General features: G+C 43.3%; 1 protein-coding gene across 2 annotated transcripts in view; it reads left to right on the top strand.

Annotated features, from left to right (window-relative positions):
* Positions 1 to 18,368, top strand: part of RFTN1 (raftlin, lipid raft linker 1) — a 194,995-nt gene that overhangs the window by 65,214 nt on the left and 111,413 nt on the right. For both annotated transcript variants that reach the window (XM_036267063.1, XM_036267062.1), the window contains one exon: positions 8,766 to 8,952. In XM_036267063.1, coding sequence (XP_036122956.1) covers positions 8,766 to 8,952 — 187 coding nt within the window. The remainder of the gene's footprint in view (positions 1 to 8,765; positions 8,953 to 18,368) is intronic.

Here is an 18,368-nt window from a genome sequence, read left to right as displayed (position 1 = left end):
CACACACACGCACACACACACACACGCTCTCATGGCATTCTGCTAGTCTGATGCCTAATATCGTTTGTGTGTTAAGAATTGTGTTTTATGAAAGTGGATTGGTGGTTGCCAGGGGCTGGGGGGAGAAGGAATGGGGGATAATAGCTTAACAGGTATGGGCATGGGGTTTCCTTTTGGGGTGATGAAAACATTTTAGAACTAGTAGAGGTGATGGTTGTACAACGTTATAAATGTACTAAATGCCACTGAATCATTCACTTTAAAATGATTCATTTTATATTATGTGAATTTCACTCCAATTCTTAAAAATATGAAAGAGTAGCCCTGGCCGGTTTGGCTCAGCGGTTAGAGTGTCGGCCCTCAGTCCAGAGAGGCCCGGGTTCAGTTCCTGCTAAGGGCATGTACCTCGGTTGCAGTTTGTCCCCGGCCCTGGTTGGTCATGCGGGTGGCAGCCATTTGATGTGTCCCTTTCACGTCGATGTTTCTCTCTCTCTCTCTTCCTCTCTCTCCTTCCCACTCTGTCTGAACAAAAAATGGAAGAATGTCCTTGGGTGAGGGTAAAATATATATATATAAAAGAGTAAATCATATTTTAATGGAGTGGTCTCCTGAACCTGGATGTATGTATCCTTTTTAAGTTTCTGAAACATGAATTTATTTAATAAAAAGATGACATAAATCTGAATTTGAAAAGCCCTAAAATGAAAGTTTTATTCCATAGATTTAGAAATGACACAGAAAACAAGGGCTGCAGGCATTTAAAAAAAAATTGAATTCCCATTCCTTACTGATACAATGAAAAATCGCACATTGAAAAATGATTGACTTTAGTGTACGTATTTGCTAAATTGGATCTACTGCAAAACCCAGGCAGATTGATATTTCACAAAGAATGGCCATTGAGAAACTTAAAAAAAAATTATTTGGGGGGGGTGGTTGAACAATGTCATTATCAGCTTCACCTGTGAGGGAAATTACCCAAGGGAGATGCTGTCTCGCTCTCTGGATATGTTCTGTGGTATTGACAGATCTATTAGCAGTTGTAATTAGAAAAGCCGAGTCGAACTTTGAATAATTAGGCTGAAGTCACAGGAGATTGCTGGGCACAGTAATGGAGGCTGTGGTGGTTCAGCATCCTGACCCTGCTGCGGTGGGTGGTGATGCGTGCTGTTGCTGTGTGCAGGCAAAGTCTCGCCTTGGAGCCGGTACTGTCCCACTAATAAAGTTCGAAGTAGCAAAGACATTGCTTGGGCTCTTCGGCAGATGTCTGAAGGGCTTTGTTTCCAGGGAATAAATGGGGCTGCGGAATGTTTTTGCTAAACAAAACATTGTCATAGGGAAAGCAGAATCCTCTTTATCCCAGGAGTGTTAAGAAATGTGTGGTTTGGGGTTTTTTTCTCCTATTTTCATTCCTTTTTTTTTTTCTTCTTCTTCTTTTCTTTGGTTCCTCCTGGAATAATGGTTTGTTCATATGAAGTTATTTTCTGGAAGAAAAACAAAACAAACTTATTTCATAAACAATCTTTGGACTCCCATGCCACCCAAAATACTTTTCCAGCGGACGTTATATATTTTGATTTTTTAAAACACCTGTTAATTGCATGATGGAAAATGAAAGGCCTCCAAGGGATTCAGAATATAATTATGTGGTTCTAAACTCTTGGTTCATCTCCACATCAGTATAGAAAAGGGAAGAATTAGGAAATAGAGTCTTGTGTCAAATACCTACGTGGCCTCGATGTAAATTGTGACGATACGGGAATGAATGGATCGCAGCTCTTCAGTACACGACTGATGCTCAGACTGTGTCTTGACTTTGCTAAGACCAGGGATAAGAAGGGTGTGGGTCCTCCATCCGTCCACACTTACCAAATGCCCATCCAGACTCTGCGGCCTACCAGGTCTTGGCTTTGGGCCACATGGGGTTGAAAAGAGAACGTCATTTATTTGCCAAATTTAAAGATTAGTAGAGTTTCTATGAGGGTCAAGATTTCTGACTTCTTGAAGATAAGAATTGGAAGTTCTGGTACCACGGAGCCCATGTGCCTACTGGCAATAACCAGGTTAGAAGGACAAGATGCTGCCCCTTGGTGAGGTGGGGCTTGGGTGTTCATTGTTCTTTATTCACCTGGTCCCTGGGAGCCCCAGTTCAGGAGGTGAGATGAACCCCTGCCCAGGCTGGTGGGAGCAGCCAGCTGGAGAACTGGGCCTTGCACAGCAGTAGGATGAATCCCTATGGGGTGAAGACAGGGCTCCCTGAGTGGAGCACAGGGACATCCAGCCTGGACCCTGGGCTTGCAGACTGAGCACCTTGGATAAGGACTGGGCAACATGACAGATGGCAAACTAGAGAGAACGGTATGCTCTTCAAGTCAATGCTGGGCCCTAACAGTGGCATCTCCCCAGACCAGGTAGTAACACTGGCCAAGGCGACCTCATCAGAGTCCCTCGTCTTCAGAATATGAAGAATTATGATTAGACACTTGAACCAATGATGAGGTGGTATATGTGGATCGGTTTGGAGTGGGGTACTAGTAAAAGCCCAGGAAGCCAAAGTAACTTCAAATACTCACAGCATTTTCCTTGCAGGTTTCTGCTAGGAAGATGGGAACCAGAGACACTTCTCTCTCCCCACCCCGTAGGCATCCCTTCCCCAGAACTGCTCTGGGCAGCTCCCCACACTGCTGGGGACCGTCAGAGCAGGCAGAACCCCTTCTAGTGCCGGGAACAGGCGAAAGGCTGGGACCCTCGGACAACAGTGATCTTTATCCTGCCGTTCTGGCTACAGACTGGTGCCCTGTCTCTCATTCTTTCTCCGCACCCATCACACATGTGGCTGCCCCTGTTCCCATCTCGGCTCCAGTTTGGAGAAACTCGTGTTGAAAGTATTTATTCTATTACCCAATGTCAGTTTTTACTTAGAAACTGGTATCTTAGAGTCCTAATTGAAGCAATAAAACCATTCCTTTCAGGTGGGAACCATATGACTTTCCCAAGGTTACATAATTTATAAGCGAAATCAGGCAGATATTACAAAACAAAAATAGTGGAGAGTTACTGTGATGGGTGGGGTGAGAAATCGACCGAGAGGCGACAGTTGGTATGTCCATCCAAACAGATAAGTCATTCCTTTATTTATTTATTTTTTTAGTAATAACATTAAGGGATTGGCCAATTAAGAATTAAGGTGTTGCCCTGGCCGGTTTGGCTCAGCTGTTAGAACGTCGGCCTGCGGTCTGGAGAGACCCGGGTTCGGTTCCCGCTAAGGGCATGTGCCTCGGTTGCAGTTTGTCCCCAGCCCTGGTTGGGTCGTGTGGATGGCAACTACTCCATGTGTACCTTTCACGTCGATGTTTCTCTCTCTCTCTCCCTCCCATTCTATCTGAACAAAATATCAAAAAATGTCCTCAGGTGAGGATAAAAAAAAAAAAAAAGTTTTTTTTAAGGTTAATGTTCAAGTAGAAACATGAAATTAAGGCCTTTTTTTATATTTGTAATAGTTGCCTAGTGTTTGTTTGTTTTTTATTGCAGTAAGATTGTTCAGATTCATTTTTGTTTTTTAACCATGAAGCCAAACTCACTTTGACAGCATGCGCAGCAAAAATTAAAGCCATAAAATTGCTTGGTTTTGACAGGAGATACATCTTTAGATTTTAAGATTAAAATTTAAAAGGTATTGTTTTATTTAGGGAGCATTTAAGTATAAAATGGTTGGTTGACTAGTATTTTTAGTGCCCTGATTTAGAGTGTGGGGAGTAAGGGGTGTGAGTGTGAATGCGGGAGGGTTAATGTCCTCAGCAGCATGTGTCATCTCCATCCACAGCTGACCAGTCCCCTTGGCCAGCTCCCCATTCACCACTGCCAGCACCATTCAGTGTGATGCCTTTGAGTTTTATGGATTACACACCCATCATCCCATTTGAGTCTCACAACCACTCTGTGATGGAAGACAGGCTGATGGTATTTTTTTTTTCTTTATTGATTTTAGAGAGAGAGGAAGGGAGAGGGAGAGAGAGAGAGAAACATCGATGAGAGAGAACATCAATCAGCCACCTCTTGCATGCCCCCCACCGGGGATTTGGCCCACCAAATCCGGGGATTTGGGCATGTGCCCTGACCAGGAATCAAACTGGCAACCTCTTAGTGCATGGGTCAACACTCAAGCACTGAACCACACCGGCTGGGCTAGGCTGATGTTATTATCTCCATTTTATAAGAGGAAACTTGAGTGCTCACATGGCCAAGATTAATGTAATGAGGAACGTAGCTGATACTAAAATCCCAAGTTTTCTCAACACATCAACTATTTTTTTTTTAATTATAATGTAATGTATAAGAGGAAAGAACTATATAAATTATAAAAATTGTAGTAAAGCTTAATTCTATAGCAGTAGGAATTTAAAATATGTGGAACGTTTATAAAATATTGAGCTGGAGAGACCGGCTGAGTCTGAGGTCTCACATTTGATGGCTCACAGATGCTCTTCCCTACAGTTTTATCCAAGAAAAAGGGATCTCAGTGCTGCATAGTGTTTTCACGTTTGGTCACTATCATGAAATTACCCTCCAGAAAGGTTCACACCCCTATCACAAGTTCACTCGGTTTTTCAAATGAAACAACTAATGTTGATGCCACACATGGTTATGCCCTTTCCGTTGCGTTGCTTTGTAATCTCTTGACAGCAGAGGAGACCTGGCCCCGGTGCCCTTGGCACAACCTACATACAGACCCACTCCCGTCATCTGCAGGGCCTGTGACAAGGCTGCAAGAGGAGATGTTGGGCCTGGGCCAGCAGTAGGGTGAGGCAAGTGAGCCAATGTTTCATTAATAGACAAGATCAGTAACAGAGCCATCCCAAGCCGTCTTGGAGCTTGAGACAAAAGGAAATGTCAATAATGCTGATCCCATCTTAATTACAATTTTTGATATTTTCTTCATTACGGACTTTTTGCACAACTTTTCACTTTTTAACTTATTGCATTACATGTTTACTTTTCATGGTTACCGAGTGTTTGGTGCCCCTAAATTTCGCTCCTATGGCAAGTGTCTCCTCCCTGCCTCACCCTTGTCTCTGTCCCTCCTTGGGCCTCGGGGTGCACACAAAAGGGACAGCACCCACCCTCGCTGCAGAAGTTTCGACAAGCTCCCACACTGGGCCTGGGGCTGTAAGGCAGGGAGTTCCAGGGCCGGGGCTGTCTGAAGAGAGTATGCAGGTCACAGGCGGATGCATTCCTGTAGGTCCCCAGGTTCCCTGCTCGTGGAGAGGAGAGTGGTTGGAGGAGGGCCAGAGTGGAGCCCCCTGGAGAGCAGTTCTGAGCCTCAGACATTCTTGGAGGCTGTGAAGACATAGCTCACTCAGATTCTCATGCAGTAGGTCTGCGGTGGGGCCCGAGTCTCCATGTCTAAGGCTCAGGGGCCCCTTAACCCGGAGGGTTTCCGTGTGTGGGAATTGTGGAGCGGCTCAGCTTTACCAGACTGACTTTTAGGTTTTTACCTAGCAGCATATGCAGAATGTATCCTTCGAGGGCGAGAATGCAGACTTTTCTGCTGTCCTGGCCAGTCTTGTGTTTGTCGCTGTTATTGATGGAGACCTCTCCAGGATGCCGGACACTTGTGTTTGGGTGAATCATTGCTATAGATTTTGTTTTCCTGTAAATTCCTCGCATGATGTATGGAAATGAGAGCTACAGTATCTGATATTAAGTAGTATTCTTCAGTACCCTTAGATTTTGTTTTTACGTTTGTTTTAAAATAATATTTTTAAGTACATTAAAAAAGTTTGAATAATACTGTTTTTACATATAAAGGAGAAAATTAGAATGTCTCATAAACCCTCCACCCAAATGATCCCCGTTGATGATATTAGTATTGAAAGTAAAAAATAAAGTACAAACCACCTTTCCATCCTCCCCTCTCTACTCTACTCCCTCTCTCCAGTATTGATGGCTCTTTGCTTCTTTTCCAGAAAAAAATTTTATTTGTGTTTCTCCTCCTAATATATTTATACAGGAGTATCATATGGCAATGCTGTTACATACTTTGCCTCCTAAGTTAGTAGTGTATCTTGGACATGTGTTCATCAGCAAATAACAGATTTACCTTGATCTTCTTAAATGGGTCATAGGAGTCATCACTGAGACGTCCCAATGTTTAGCCCTCCAAAAAAGAACTCTGGTTCTAGGCTTTTGTTGTGTAAACAACCCTGTAGTGAATACTTTTGTTGATATATCTTCAGAAACATCTTGTGAGTCCAGCCATCGGCGTGGTATCTAGTCGTGGGGTTGTTGGACAAAGAGTGTGTGCCCTGTTAGGTTTGAAGGCATTGCCCTCTAGAAAGTTTCACCCCTACCAACCGTGATGAACATGCCTGTTTCCCCAATATTCTTGCCCACAGTGGATATCATACAAGTAAAGAGAAAAACATTCTTTTATTCCAATAGCAATAAGGTATAAAATAATTAGTAATAAATTTAGTGTTCAATATTTATGTGCAGAAAATTTGAATATGCACCTGAGGGACTCCAAAGAAGTCTTGAATAAATGAAAATGATGTCATGTTCGTGGACGGGTACTTATAGCCTGATGAAAATATTCACTCTCCTTCAGTTAAGCTATAATACGAACATGATCCAATAAAAATATCAACAAGATTTTTTTTTTTTTTTTTTGGAGGGAGAATTTGACAAGCTGATTTTTAAAGACTATTTGAAAAAAAAAATGGGTATAGACAGGCATACTCAGAAAATTAACAGGAAAATAGGAAGATTCAGGAAATAGCCTGAGCAGATAAAACTAATATGAAACTAAAATTCTTAAAATGGATTCATGGATCACAGTCATAATCTTAAATATATTCAGGAATATATGACAAAGGTGGCATCTCAAGTCAAAGAGGAAAAATGTATAAACCTTGAGGGGGAAGTGTTGAATTCATTTTGCATACATTCCAAATGGATCAAAAATTTACATGTAAAAAAATGAAATATGTACTACAAGGTATCACAGGAGAATTATTTTATAATTCCAGCTCTGCTATGACATAAAACTCATAAGCAATTGAAGACAAGATTGATAAATTCCACTTCATAAAAAAAAAGTTCTTCATGGCAAAGTTAAAAGACAACAAATTGGGAAGAGATATTTGCAGCTGGTATCATAGCTAAGGACTATTATGTCCTAATATATACAGAGTTTCTACAAACCTATGACCCAGTAAAAACTAGGCAAAGATCATGAACAGTTAACAAGAAAGGCAACACAGATAGCATTTAAACGTGAAATGCTTAATTAAAAAATGCAAATGACATAGTAAGAGAAATATAAATTAACACCTCACTATGAGATTAGCTAGTGATTGTATATCACTGATGGGAGGTAAATCTGTAGTACTCTATGGAGGAAATCAGGCAATATTTGAAAATATTACAATGCATTTATCTTTAGCCCAGCAGATCCACAGCTCGGAGTTTATTTTGTCAGATATACTATATGAGTGTATTTTCCATTGCAGCATTACTTATGAAAACAAAAGTTTGGATAATCTCTGGTACATCACACTGTGGTACACAGCACATCTGTAAGAAGAATGCAGATGAGCTCTCTACTACTGCTGAATAGACTAAGAAAAATGTACTGATAATTGATAAAAATAATTAAAAGCCAGGTGCATTAATGTTTTACTACCATCTGTATAAAAGGGAGGGAGATGTCTAGACTTACTTACTCGCATGAATTCGGTGATTGTTAAGGTGTATCTATAAAGTGGCTAATATCGATTGCTTGTAGGGAAAAAGCCTGAGAGGTAGGGAATAGGGCTGGGATGTAGTTTTCATTGTATATATGCTTGTACCTTTTGAATTTGCAATCTTGTCTGTCTTTCTCAAAAATTTTTAATCCAAATTTAAAAATAATTCAGTAAGTGAAAAATATGTATTTGTTTTTTTATTTTTATTTTTCATCCTCACCTGAGGACATTTTTGCATTTATCTTCAGATAGAGCTGGAAGGAGAGAGGGAGGAAGAGAGAGAGAGAGAAACATTGATGTGAGAGAGACACATTGACTGGTTGCCACCCACATGACACCAACCGGGGCAGGGACAAACTGCAACCGAGGTATGTGCCCTTCGTGGGCACCGAACCCAGGATTCTCTGGTCCGAGGGCCGATGCTTAAAATGCTGAGCCAAACCTGCCGGGGCACTATGTATTTGTTTTGACATGCATAATTCTAATGTTGAGTTAATTTGGGTGTCTTTTCAAATAGTGATTGACTTTTTATGTTGTTTAGGCAATTGCCTACTCATATACTTTGCCCATTTTTCTTCTTTTTTTGGGGGGGGGGGAATTCTTTGCAAATCCAGACTATCACCTCTTTTCTTATCTTCAGTTTATCTTTTGAGTTTGTTTATGCTGCTTTTCGCCACCTGGCGAGTTTATATTTGCATGAAGTTGTATTTCCCCCCTCTCCTCCTTCTTTTCTTTCTTTTTATTTGGGGTGTGGGGTGGATGAAAATGACGTTTTCAATGTAATCTCTGAGAAAATTGACTCTAGAGGCAGAAATATCCAGTTATCAGTGTCTCTGGATGACTTGGAAAATAGCCGGCTGCTTGTAGTCATCCTTGAAGACAGTAGTTGAGACGGGAACACACGTGTTTTTAGCAGGAGGTGACCTGGGGGTCCCAGGAAAGGGCCAGGGGAGAGGGACGTGGAGGGGCAGGCTGCGGTTGTCTGGGTGTCTGATGAGCCTCTCCTCTCTCCACTCCCAGCCGAGCTCCCGCGGTCCTCAGCGGTGCGGCTGGCCTCCCTGCGGGACCTGCCTGCCCAGCTCCTGGAGCTGTACCAGCAGGGCTTCTTGCTGGTGGCCCTGCACCCCTTCGTGCAACCAGCCCACAAGCAGGAGAAGACTCCCCTTGAGCGCATCTTCAGGGCCATCCTGATCAAGAAGAGCGACAGGTAAGGCGTCTGAGGTCGCGTGGGTAGCATCATGAGATGGCTAATGTGTGTTGACAGGGCCTCTGCCCTCTGACAGGTAAGGCCCAACACTGGGCAACCAGAGAAAAGGTTCCTCGTGTCCTCTGACTGTCCATGCCCGACTGCAAAGGTAGAGACTTCCATTTTACACCCTTTCCCTCCTTTAATTAATTGGATTCTACTCAGCTGGGAAAATGTCTCCTCTGAAGAGGTGCACTTCCAGAATGGTGCAGCAGGTCAAAGTATAATGCTATAATCTGAAGCACGTGGCTAGAAAACACACCAATTTTTTTTTTTTAAGGCTATATACAAACTTAATGTCTTTCCCCAAACTCTAGCAATCCTTGACCATGTGGAGCCCACCATAAGTTCTGTCAATCACTCAGGCAGAAAAACAAAACCCCCTGAATCTAGTGCTGACTTGGTCTGGATTTTGACTTTCAAGCCTTTGAGGATGATTTTCAGGCTGGCTTGCCCAATTGAATGTATATTTTTATTGGGTCTAATTAGGAAAAGAGAGATGGAGATTAGTTTCTCAAAAGGAGCAATCAATATTCATTTTAAATATTTTTTTAAACAATGAAGGTGGGATAGAAAACAGTATGTTTTTTGCTGCTTTCTTTTTTCTTTTTTTGTCCTCACTCGAGGACATTTTTCCATGTTTTGTTCAGACAGACTAGGACGGAGAGAGAGGTAGAGAGAGAGAGAGAAACATCAACGTGAAAGGGACACATCAAGTGGCTGCCTCCCTCAGGATCCAATCAGGCCGGGGACAAACCACAACCGAGATACATGCCCTTAGCGGGAACCGAACCCAGGCCTCTCTGGACTGAGGGCCGACGCTCCAACCACTGAGCCCGGCCAGGGCTTTGCTGCTTTAAAAAAAAAAAAAAAAAAAAAGTTGAAATAAAGTCTGGCAGAGGAAAACAGATCTGTCCTTTGACCATCTATCATGGGAGGAATGACAACATGGGCCATATTTTAAGAAGAGGGAGAGTGCAGAACAACTACTTCTTTTTCTCTCTTACAAGATGTTTGCTGGGTGGACCGGTGCAGGGCAGGTGAGCTCAGGAGGGGCAGCGGGAGCGGGAGGCAGCGAGACTCCGATGGGCTGCTCTGCTGGCAAGCAGGGTTCTTCACTCCTCCTGGCTGATCAAGCGCTGGGGCCCTTAGCCCGAGCCAACAAGCATTAGAATTTAAAGTGAAAGATGGCCCGCGCCTTTGCTAAGGTCCAGAATTACCGTGCTACTTGTGCAGTGAAACTTTAAAAAAATATCTGTCTTTTGGGCATATTCGTTTCTTTATGTTGATTGGCTGTGGATCAATATCTGGGTCAGTGACAAGAGGAAATTGTTCTGGGAGCCATAGTGGTGTCAGGCTCCACTGACAGATAAGACATGCATGATGACTGTAGGTCACACTTGTTGAACATTCACCGTGTGCCAGGCTTGTGCGCACCATTTCACCCTCATCGTCAGCCTATGAGATAGATACTGTTTTAATTTCCATTGTGAAGGTGAGGAAGCAAAAACTCAGACATTGAGGTGTTTGTCAAGGTCACGAATGAGCTTACTTTCTAGAAGAGAAAAATGGGTCAAGCTGTTAAGAAGAAACACTGGTGTGCAGGAGGATTTTCAAGCAAGAGAGGTGGCGTTCTCCTTGGGTGTGAGTTCACGCTAGTCCAGGGTGCCTAGACTACCTGCCTGGATGATGTTAACGAATATTCTTGCTCCTGAGAAGCAGATACGAGAAAGCAATTCCTTGGATAACTTTGTGCTGGGTCTTGGAAACTGCCCCCAACCTTGTCTTTTTTTTTTTAGGTTGCAAAAGCTTGATAATTTATCAAGTATGATGAGAATGGCAATTCACCATTCTTATGGCAAAAGTGACCAAGACAATTTGCCCACTTGCATTCTCCGTTAGTACGTGTGGGAGCGGGAAAGCAAGCGTTTCTCGTACAGTATAACTTGGTTTTAAAGTACAGGCATTTTCTCTCCAGCAAATGCAATAACCATGCTTTTGTATCATGAGAAAAATACTCCACACTATTAAAATTAAACAATCAAAAATCCCACAATAGAACCTTTTCAGTAGGGAGTTTAAGTCGTAAAAACAAAACAAAATAATTCTTATGTGATTAATTTTTAATACAGACCGTTACGACGGTATTTTTCACAAAGTCTGCCAAAGTTCTGACAGCCGTAGATGCTGTTAAATGAAATGATTTCACTCCCCAAGAGGAAGTAAATGCCTGGTTAATATTTTGTAAGTAGACCACGTTGAAAGAGGTGCAGATAAGCTTTCTAGATTACTGTCAGCCTAGATCAAGTTCATTAGTGAGAATCACCATGGGATGACTTCTTGAAACTTGGTTATCAACTTTAATGTGTTTGAAAGGTGAATGTGAAGTTTTTAGCAAATAACTAGGATTTAGGGTCTATAGCAAGACCAGGAATAAGAAAAGAAGCTTTCATTTATTCACTCATTCATTCATTCATTCATTCACAAGCACTTACTGAGCTTGTAGTCTTTGTAAGGGACATGCTAGGAGCTCCACTTCATGGGAAGCTAGAAGGTGCAGGAGAAAGGTCTGGAGCCAGGTTATCTACAGTTTAACTGAGAAAATAAGACTTGTCATGCTATGGAAGTCTGGGGAAAGGAGAAATCACCTCCTGCTGGAAAGGAAACTAAGGGAATGTTTCTGGAAGAAGTAGTTTTCAATTTTGACCTGGTTTCTTTTAGGCAAACATAGGAATAATGCACATGAAGTGGGAGGATTTTATTTGTCTTATAATGAAATGTTTTCTAGTGGAGTTTGGGTAATTTGAGAGCATCATTGACAGTCTAACTGGATTATTAATGAGTCATTCCCAAAGCTCGGTGCAGTAACATTACTCCGAGTCCTCTATCATTTTGACAAATTTCACTTAAAACCATGAAAAATTGCCTAATCTTTTTCTTTTAAAAATTCGTATAACTGCCATTTCAATTTAGGGTGGCAGGCCAAATCACACATCTAGCTATAAATTGTTTTTAGTCCTAAGTGTGTTGAATTTAAAGTCAGTTACTTTGAAAACAGACTCGAGAATGAATAGCCAAGTGAGACACTTAGAATAAGTAGAGAGCCTATATTCCTTCTCTTTTCTCTTTCTTTGGAATACTGAGTGATTTTTTAAACAGACAATATTATTGCATTCACTCTGAATTCTAAATACAGTTAAGTTGTCCTTCATTTTTTTCGGGCAGAGTTCCTTAGAATAAGTTGCCAACGATCTCAAAACATGATGGCTAAGAGAAGTCAGTTATTAAAATGTCACTTCCGATATTTCATGAGTGTGGGTTTAATTCTAGGTCGTCTGTGGCTGTAGACGTAAGTACAAAAATGCTTTCTGCCAATTAATTTTTCAGCTGTTGAATTGTCATTGTTCACACAGAGAGCTAGTTCAAGGTGTCAGTGATGTGTTTTTCATCACTAATGGGTTGAAGTCATTTGAGTCCAGGTCCCCTGGAACAATGCCTTCTATGGTACACGGGACCAGGACACTTGTCAACTCTGTTGACATTTTGGCCTAGGGTCAGGGGGTGGGACACACAACAGAACTGCAGCTAATGGAGGGGGTGGGGTTCTGAAGCCCTGTTGGGAGGTGGAAAAATGCATATAATCAAAACTGCCCTTGAAAATCTCTTTAATTGCCCATGAAATGCAATACTGTAGCATCTCTCTACGTGACCCATGCATGTGTTCCTTTACCGCTAGATCAGATTGGTGTTTCCAACAATGAGCCCCATGGGGAAGTAAGTTGGTTCGGGTTTACAGAGAGTGTTCATTAAAATCACACCTAGGGCGCTGAGATGCTTGCACCTAGAGAGGTGTGTGTGGGAGCTGAGACCGAGGAAACAGGATCTCCACACCTCCTATCGCACATCCATTCTGGGCACATCTGCCTTCCGAGTAGAGTAACTGGCACCGTTTTAAGTGGTAAATGTTCCTCTCTTTCAGTTAGATTTTTCTACGATAAATATGTGTGATGTAGCTTCACTATGCAAAGATGATTCTAAGGAGCTCCCAGCTCTCAAGAAACGTATCTGCTAGGGGGATGTCAAGTATATAAGCAAATTACGCGAATGCCCAACCAGATGTGTGGGTCTTGGTTTCCACTTCTCACCTGGAATGTGTTCACGGGGGTCCTCTGGAAGAGGGGGCTCCATGGTCCCATTGGCTTTGGGTCTGGAATGATGGGTAGACTTGAACAGGGGCACAAGTGGTGAGAAGGGTCTCCCCGGCAGGGACACTGGCCTAGCGGAGCTGGGAGCCTGGAAAAGCAGACCACAGATGATGTGGGGTGACTGGAGCACTAGGTCCAGAGGGAAATGGGCGGGAAGCATGGGGCCTGGATCAGGGGCCTCGGACAGCCCGGTGAGGAGTTTGAACTTTACCCTGAAAGCAGCTGGGAACAGATTCAGTATGTTTGTGTTTTGTTTTAGAGGAACAGTGATTAGAGGTGCTGAGTTTTCAAAAGCTTAAGAGGGGAGTCATAAGAAGAAGCCCTGGCCAGGTAGCTCAGTTGGTTGGAGCGCCATCTCGATATGCCGGGGTTGCAGGTTCGACCCCCAGTCAGGGCACGTACAAGAATCAACCAGTGAATGCATCTATAAGTGGAACAGCAAACTGATGTCTCTCTCTCTCTCTAGTTCTCATTCCCTTTCTCTCTAAAATCAATAAATGAAAAAATAAAATAAAAAGAGAAGAAAATGGAAGTTGGGAAGACATGGTAATAGTTATGATCAGTAAGTGGATTGTGGTAAGAAGCGAAGGAAGACAGATGTGAGGTATATCCCATAGGAGGAAATAATTGGTTTTAATGTTTAGCTGGAAAGGGTCAGCATGGAGGAAGAGGACAAATCAGAATATGAGTGAGCTTTTGACTCCAGATATCTGAGAGGATTAACTGGAAGGTAGGAGGGTGGGGAAGGGTTTGTGTTTGGTGGGTTTTCACGGAAGCCAACCCTGATAGCCTCCTTAAGGAAGTGGTGAGTCCACCTTGAGGCTGGCGACTGGCTTCCATGCTCCAGCACCTTGGAGCCGTTTGCCATGAGCTGCTCCAGACACGTCAAGGTCTAGGGCACATCCAGGTGAAGCAGTTCCAATAGCCAAAGAAGACTTCAAGTCATGCAAAAGCAGAAGGGACACACAGAACCTGGGAGGGCGGCCCGCAGGTGATCTGGGCGGAACACAGACGGCATCTGCCCAGGAGTGTGAACAGCATTAGTTTGGTTGCACCATGTCTGTGGCAGTTGCTGGTGGCAGGATGTCCGCTGGGAGGCCATGGTGTGAGCCCATGAGGCCCACTTCGGTGTTGCTGACTGAGCCCAGGCACTGTGGTCCTTCTGTTCTATCCCAGATGCCTCCCTCCAGTGATTTGCAGAGATGCAGTGGTTTGCTGAGAGCTGTGCTAAGTGAGCTGCTCTGTTCCAAATTGACCATGGGCTTGGAGTCTGAGTTTTTCCTCTCGGACCATATCGGCAAGCTGAATGAGTCAGCTCTGGCCACCCAGTGATACAGAGAGAGATAATTCTTTTAGCTTTCTGCTGTTTTATTTCCAGGAAAGCAAATCTCAGAGAGTGCTCAGCTTTACCGGTGGTTTTCCCTCTTGGGGCCAAGAATCTGAAATCCTGAAGACTCCAAGGGCTTGCAAAACTCAGGTCCCTGGAGGGCCAGGTTTCTTTTTTCTTGTTGTTGTTAATCCTCACCAGAGGATATTTTTCCACTGATTTTTAGATAGAGTGTGGGGGAGGAGAGGAAGAGGGAGAGAGAGAGAGAAAGAGAGAGAGAGAGAGAGAGAAACATCCATGTGAGAGAGACACATTGATTGGGTGCCTCCTGAATGCACCCCAACCAGGGCCAGGGATTTGAACCTGCAACCCAGGATGTGCCCTTGACTAAGATTCGAACCCATGACCCTTTGGTGCTTGGGCTGACACTAACCACTGAGCAAATTGGCCAGGGCAGGGCCAGGCTTCTTGAATGGGGACTCTTGGGTATTGGAGAGCCAATGCTAACTGTGCCCCATTGTTGCTGAGTGTTGGATCTTATACTTTTTTCAAGAAAAGCCAGAAATCTGGATTTTTATGTGAAAACTGGCCTTTTTAAACCATTGTCTCACTTTTTCTAAATAACATTGTGTATCCCAAACCCACCCCACTGGCTGCTGTCTTGCAGCCTTGAAGATTTCCGAGGCTCGCTTCATCGGGTGCCCGTTCTCCCTCTTACACACAGCACTCGTAAGACTTCTCAGGTGCTCCTGGTACTGTTTTACTTATGTGTCCGCCGCCTCCCCTCCCTCCCCCTTGCTAAGTCTTCTTTCATCTTTGGATTCCCATTGCTTACTTAGAGTGCCGGGTGCTGAGTAGGTGCTGCCCCGTAGAATTTCCTGATTGAGTGGAATAAAACCATGCCCTGGCGTTTTGCTGCCATCACTCATTAAAGGACCATCCATTATGGCAAGATGGATCTGTTTTTTGTTCACACACTTACCAGTAACCAAAGTGCACCCACACAGCGTTGACCCACGTAGTGGGACACACACACACACACGCACACACACGCACACGCACACGCATGCACACTATCCTTTCATTATCCTAATAACAGTGATTTGTTGCAACGTATATTATTTCCCACTTTTTCTTTTTAAAAATCATCCTGCCCTGGCCTGTGTGGCTTGGTGGTTAGAACATCGGCCCCTGCATCAAAGGGTCATGGGTTTGATGGCCAGTCAAGGGCATGTTACTTGGGTTACAGGTTTGATCCCCGACCCGGTCAGGGTGTGTTCGGGAGGCAATCAATCAATCAATCAATCAGTGTGTCTCTCTCACATTGATGTCTCTCTCCTCTCCTCTCCCTGTCTCCCTCTCCCTCCCTCCCTCCCCTTCCACTCTCTCTAAAAAAAAAAATCAGTGGGAAAAATATCCTCAGGTGGGGATTAACAACAAAAAATCCAAAGGATGGCCTTCAAAGGGAAGCACACCTTTGGACCTTAAGTGGAGCACAAACACATTCCATCGCTGATGTGTTATCACAAGATAACGCGAACATTTTCTTTGGCATTTGAAAAGGGCAGAACAGGAAAGTACAAAATCATATTGCAACTAAAATGAAAATTCTTCTAAAAATTATAGTTGAAAGTGTCCTTTTTAAGTGGCCCTGTGTCTTTCAATGTCTAATTTCTACCAATTACCTCCACTCTTGGGAGAATTATAGGGCTTCTAGAAAGTGGTTTCATAATTAAACAAAATACACGTAGGCAGTGCCTACTGGGGTGTGCCCTAGAAAATGCTCATACATGAGGCTGGGGTTCAGCCTTGGAGCGTGCTGATTGCTGGAATCACACCTGGGGAAGAAAAGTAACGCCGGGCTTAGTGATTGACATGTGTTACTGTGGTGGAGAAACCGCAGCAGCCGGTTTATTCCCAGGGAGTAGAAATCGAGGAAGGTGGATTCAAAGCTCTTTTCTTAAATCAGAGCAGGGAATGGGAAAGTGTTGTTTGGTATGGAGGTCATTATTTTGGGTTCAGATACAGGAAGGACTCTCCGCTCGCAGCTGCCCCTCATTGCCGGCGCGGTATCATCCTTCATCCGTGTCCTCAAGCTTCCCGAGGTGTTTGGAGAACTCGATTCGCTCTCTGGGCTGCCATCCTGCCCCCCGCAGAGCTGTCCAGAGTCACTGAAGACCTTAATGGATGCCTCCCATTTTCCCATCTCAGGTGGAGTGACACCCTGTTCTGGTGTGTCGGAGTTTCAGGATTCACTGTTAATTATTGTGTTTGCACTTTCCAATCTAATATGCCAGCACAAAGCCACATTCTCTCGGGGAAAGAGGTTTTCTTTTTCAATCCACACCCCTAAACGGCTTGCCTAGTTATTCTTATTCTCTCTCTCCAAGGTGCTGCCTTTATCCCAGTGGCCAGAACAGAGAGGCCTGTGTTGTTTGCCTGAAAGCTCATTCCCCCCACCGCCACCCCAACCGGTCCTTCATTGCCTGTGTCTCCCCCCTTGCTTGATTATTTATTTACTTATTTTGTTTCCAATTAGCAAACTAGTGGTTTTCGATCTGTCCCCAGAAGTAGTTTGGAATGGTAGAGAACAGTGAGCAGGGGCCCAAACCAGAAACACAAGCACAGAGTTTCTTTGAAATTTCTTACTGATCTTAAACCTTAGCAACGATGACAATGCCATAAATGTCTTTATTTGTTTTAAAGTGAGATAAACAAAAGCTCCCTGCTTCCACACATACACCCTATCTTTAAATAAAAATTGACTCTCTAGGAGGATTTGTGGCATTGCAGGCAGACCATAGGGACGCTTACTCCATTGAGGGCCATATGCATGCACTGGAGGTCATTGAGTTGTAAATAATTTTACTAAAGCGTTCGACTTTTGTATTTGCGTGGCTATCCCATATTCAATTTAGGAACTTAGATGGTCTTACTTATTCCTGGCAGTCTTTTTTTTTTTTTTTTTTTTGTCTGTTCTCTTCTTCAATCAGAGGCAGTTTAGATTGTGTGTGTTTTTCAAGCTGAGAAAGATGTAAGGGGTATCACCCCGTGACGGGTCCTAAGAAAGGCTAGCACTAATTGAAGTTTACATTTGCAGCTATGACTGCAGCAGCAGGTGAGAAATCTCCATGCATTACTAGTGATTTCAGTGTCTTGGGATTTTGATATAACAATCATCTCTAGAATCTATCTAGCTTGTTTCTATAACTTTTAAATGGTTGAAAGAGAGAACCATGTTACCCAGAGGTAAATGCTATAAATATGATTTAGGGGAGTACATCATTTCATTTGCTTCCTATTATCCATCACACGTTGGAACTTAAAATGGCTACAAAGACTTTAAAAACTGAAATAGTAACTTGTATTCATACAACACCTGTTTTCTGAGAGTCTGAGAGCACTTTTGCTTCATTCCTTATGTGTTCAGTGTTGCAATTTATTCTCACTGTGTCCTCATGATGGTTGTTTTTGTTGTTATTTGTTAAAAACATTATTATGCTTTCAGCAGAGGTTTAAACTTACCTGTTTCCCTTATGTTACCTGAAAGGTAACATTATCTTCCCTTATTCCCTTATCCCATTTTATATCCTAGGAAATTAGGCTGAAGAAGTTATTAATGACTTCTCAGTACTGAAGTATGAGATGGGTGAGTGGATATGGGGCTTAAATTCCATCCTGAGGCTCAGGGGCCCTGGAGCTTACTAAAGGGTCCTCAGAGAATTCCCAGAATCCTCTGGGCTTTGCAGCATCCCCAGTCCCTGTGGTAGCCTGTGGACCACAGGCCTGGTTATTCCCAAGCTGGTTTCAGGACACAGGGCTGCCACTGCAAACTATTTGGAGCT

Source organism: Molossus molossus, unplaced genomic scaffold (genome assembly GCF_014108415.1).
Source record: "Molossus molossus isolate mMolMol1 unplaced genomic scaffold, mMolMol1.p scaffold_m16_p_18, whole genome shotgun sequence".
Taxonomy (NCBI): Eukaryota; Metazoa; Chordata; class Mammalia; order Chiroptera; family Molossidae; genus Molossus; species Molossus molossus.
Note: the sequence above shows the minus strand (reverse complement) of the source record. Positions and strands in the feature narration are given on the sequence as shown.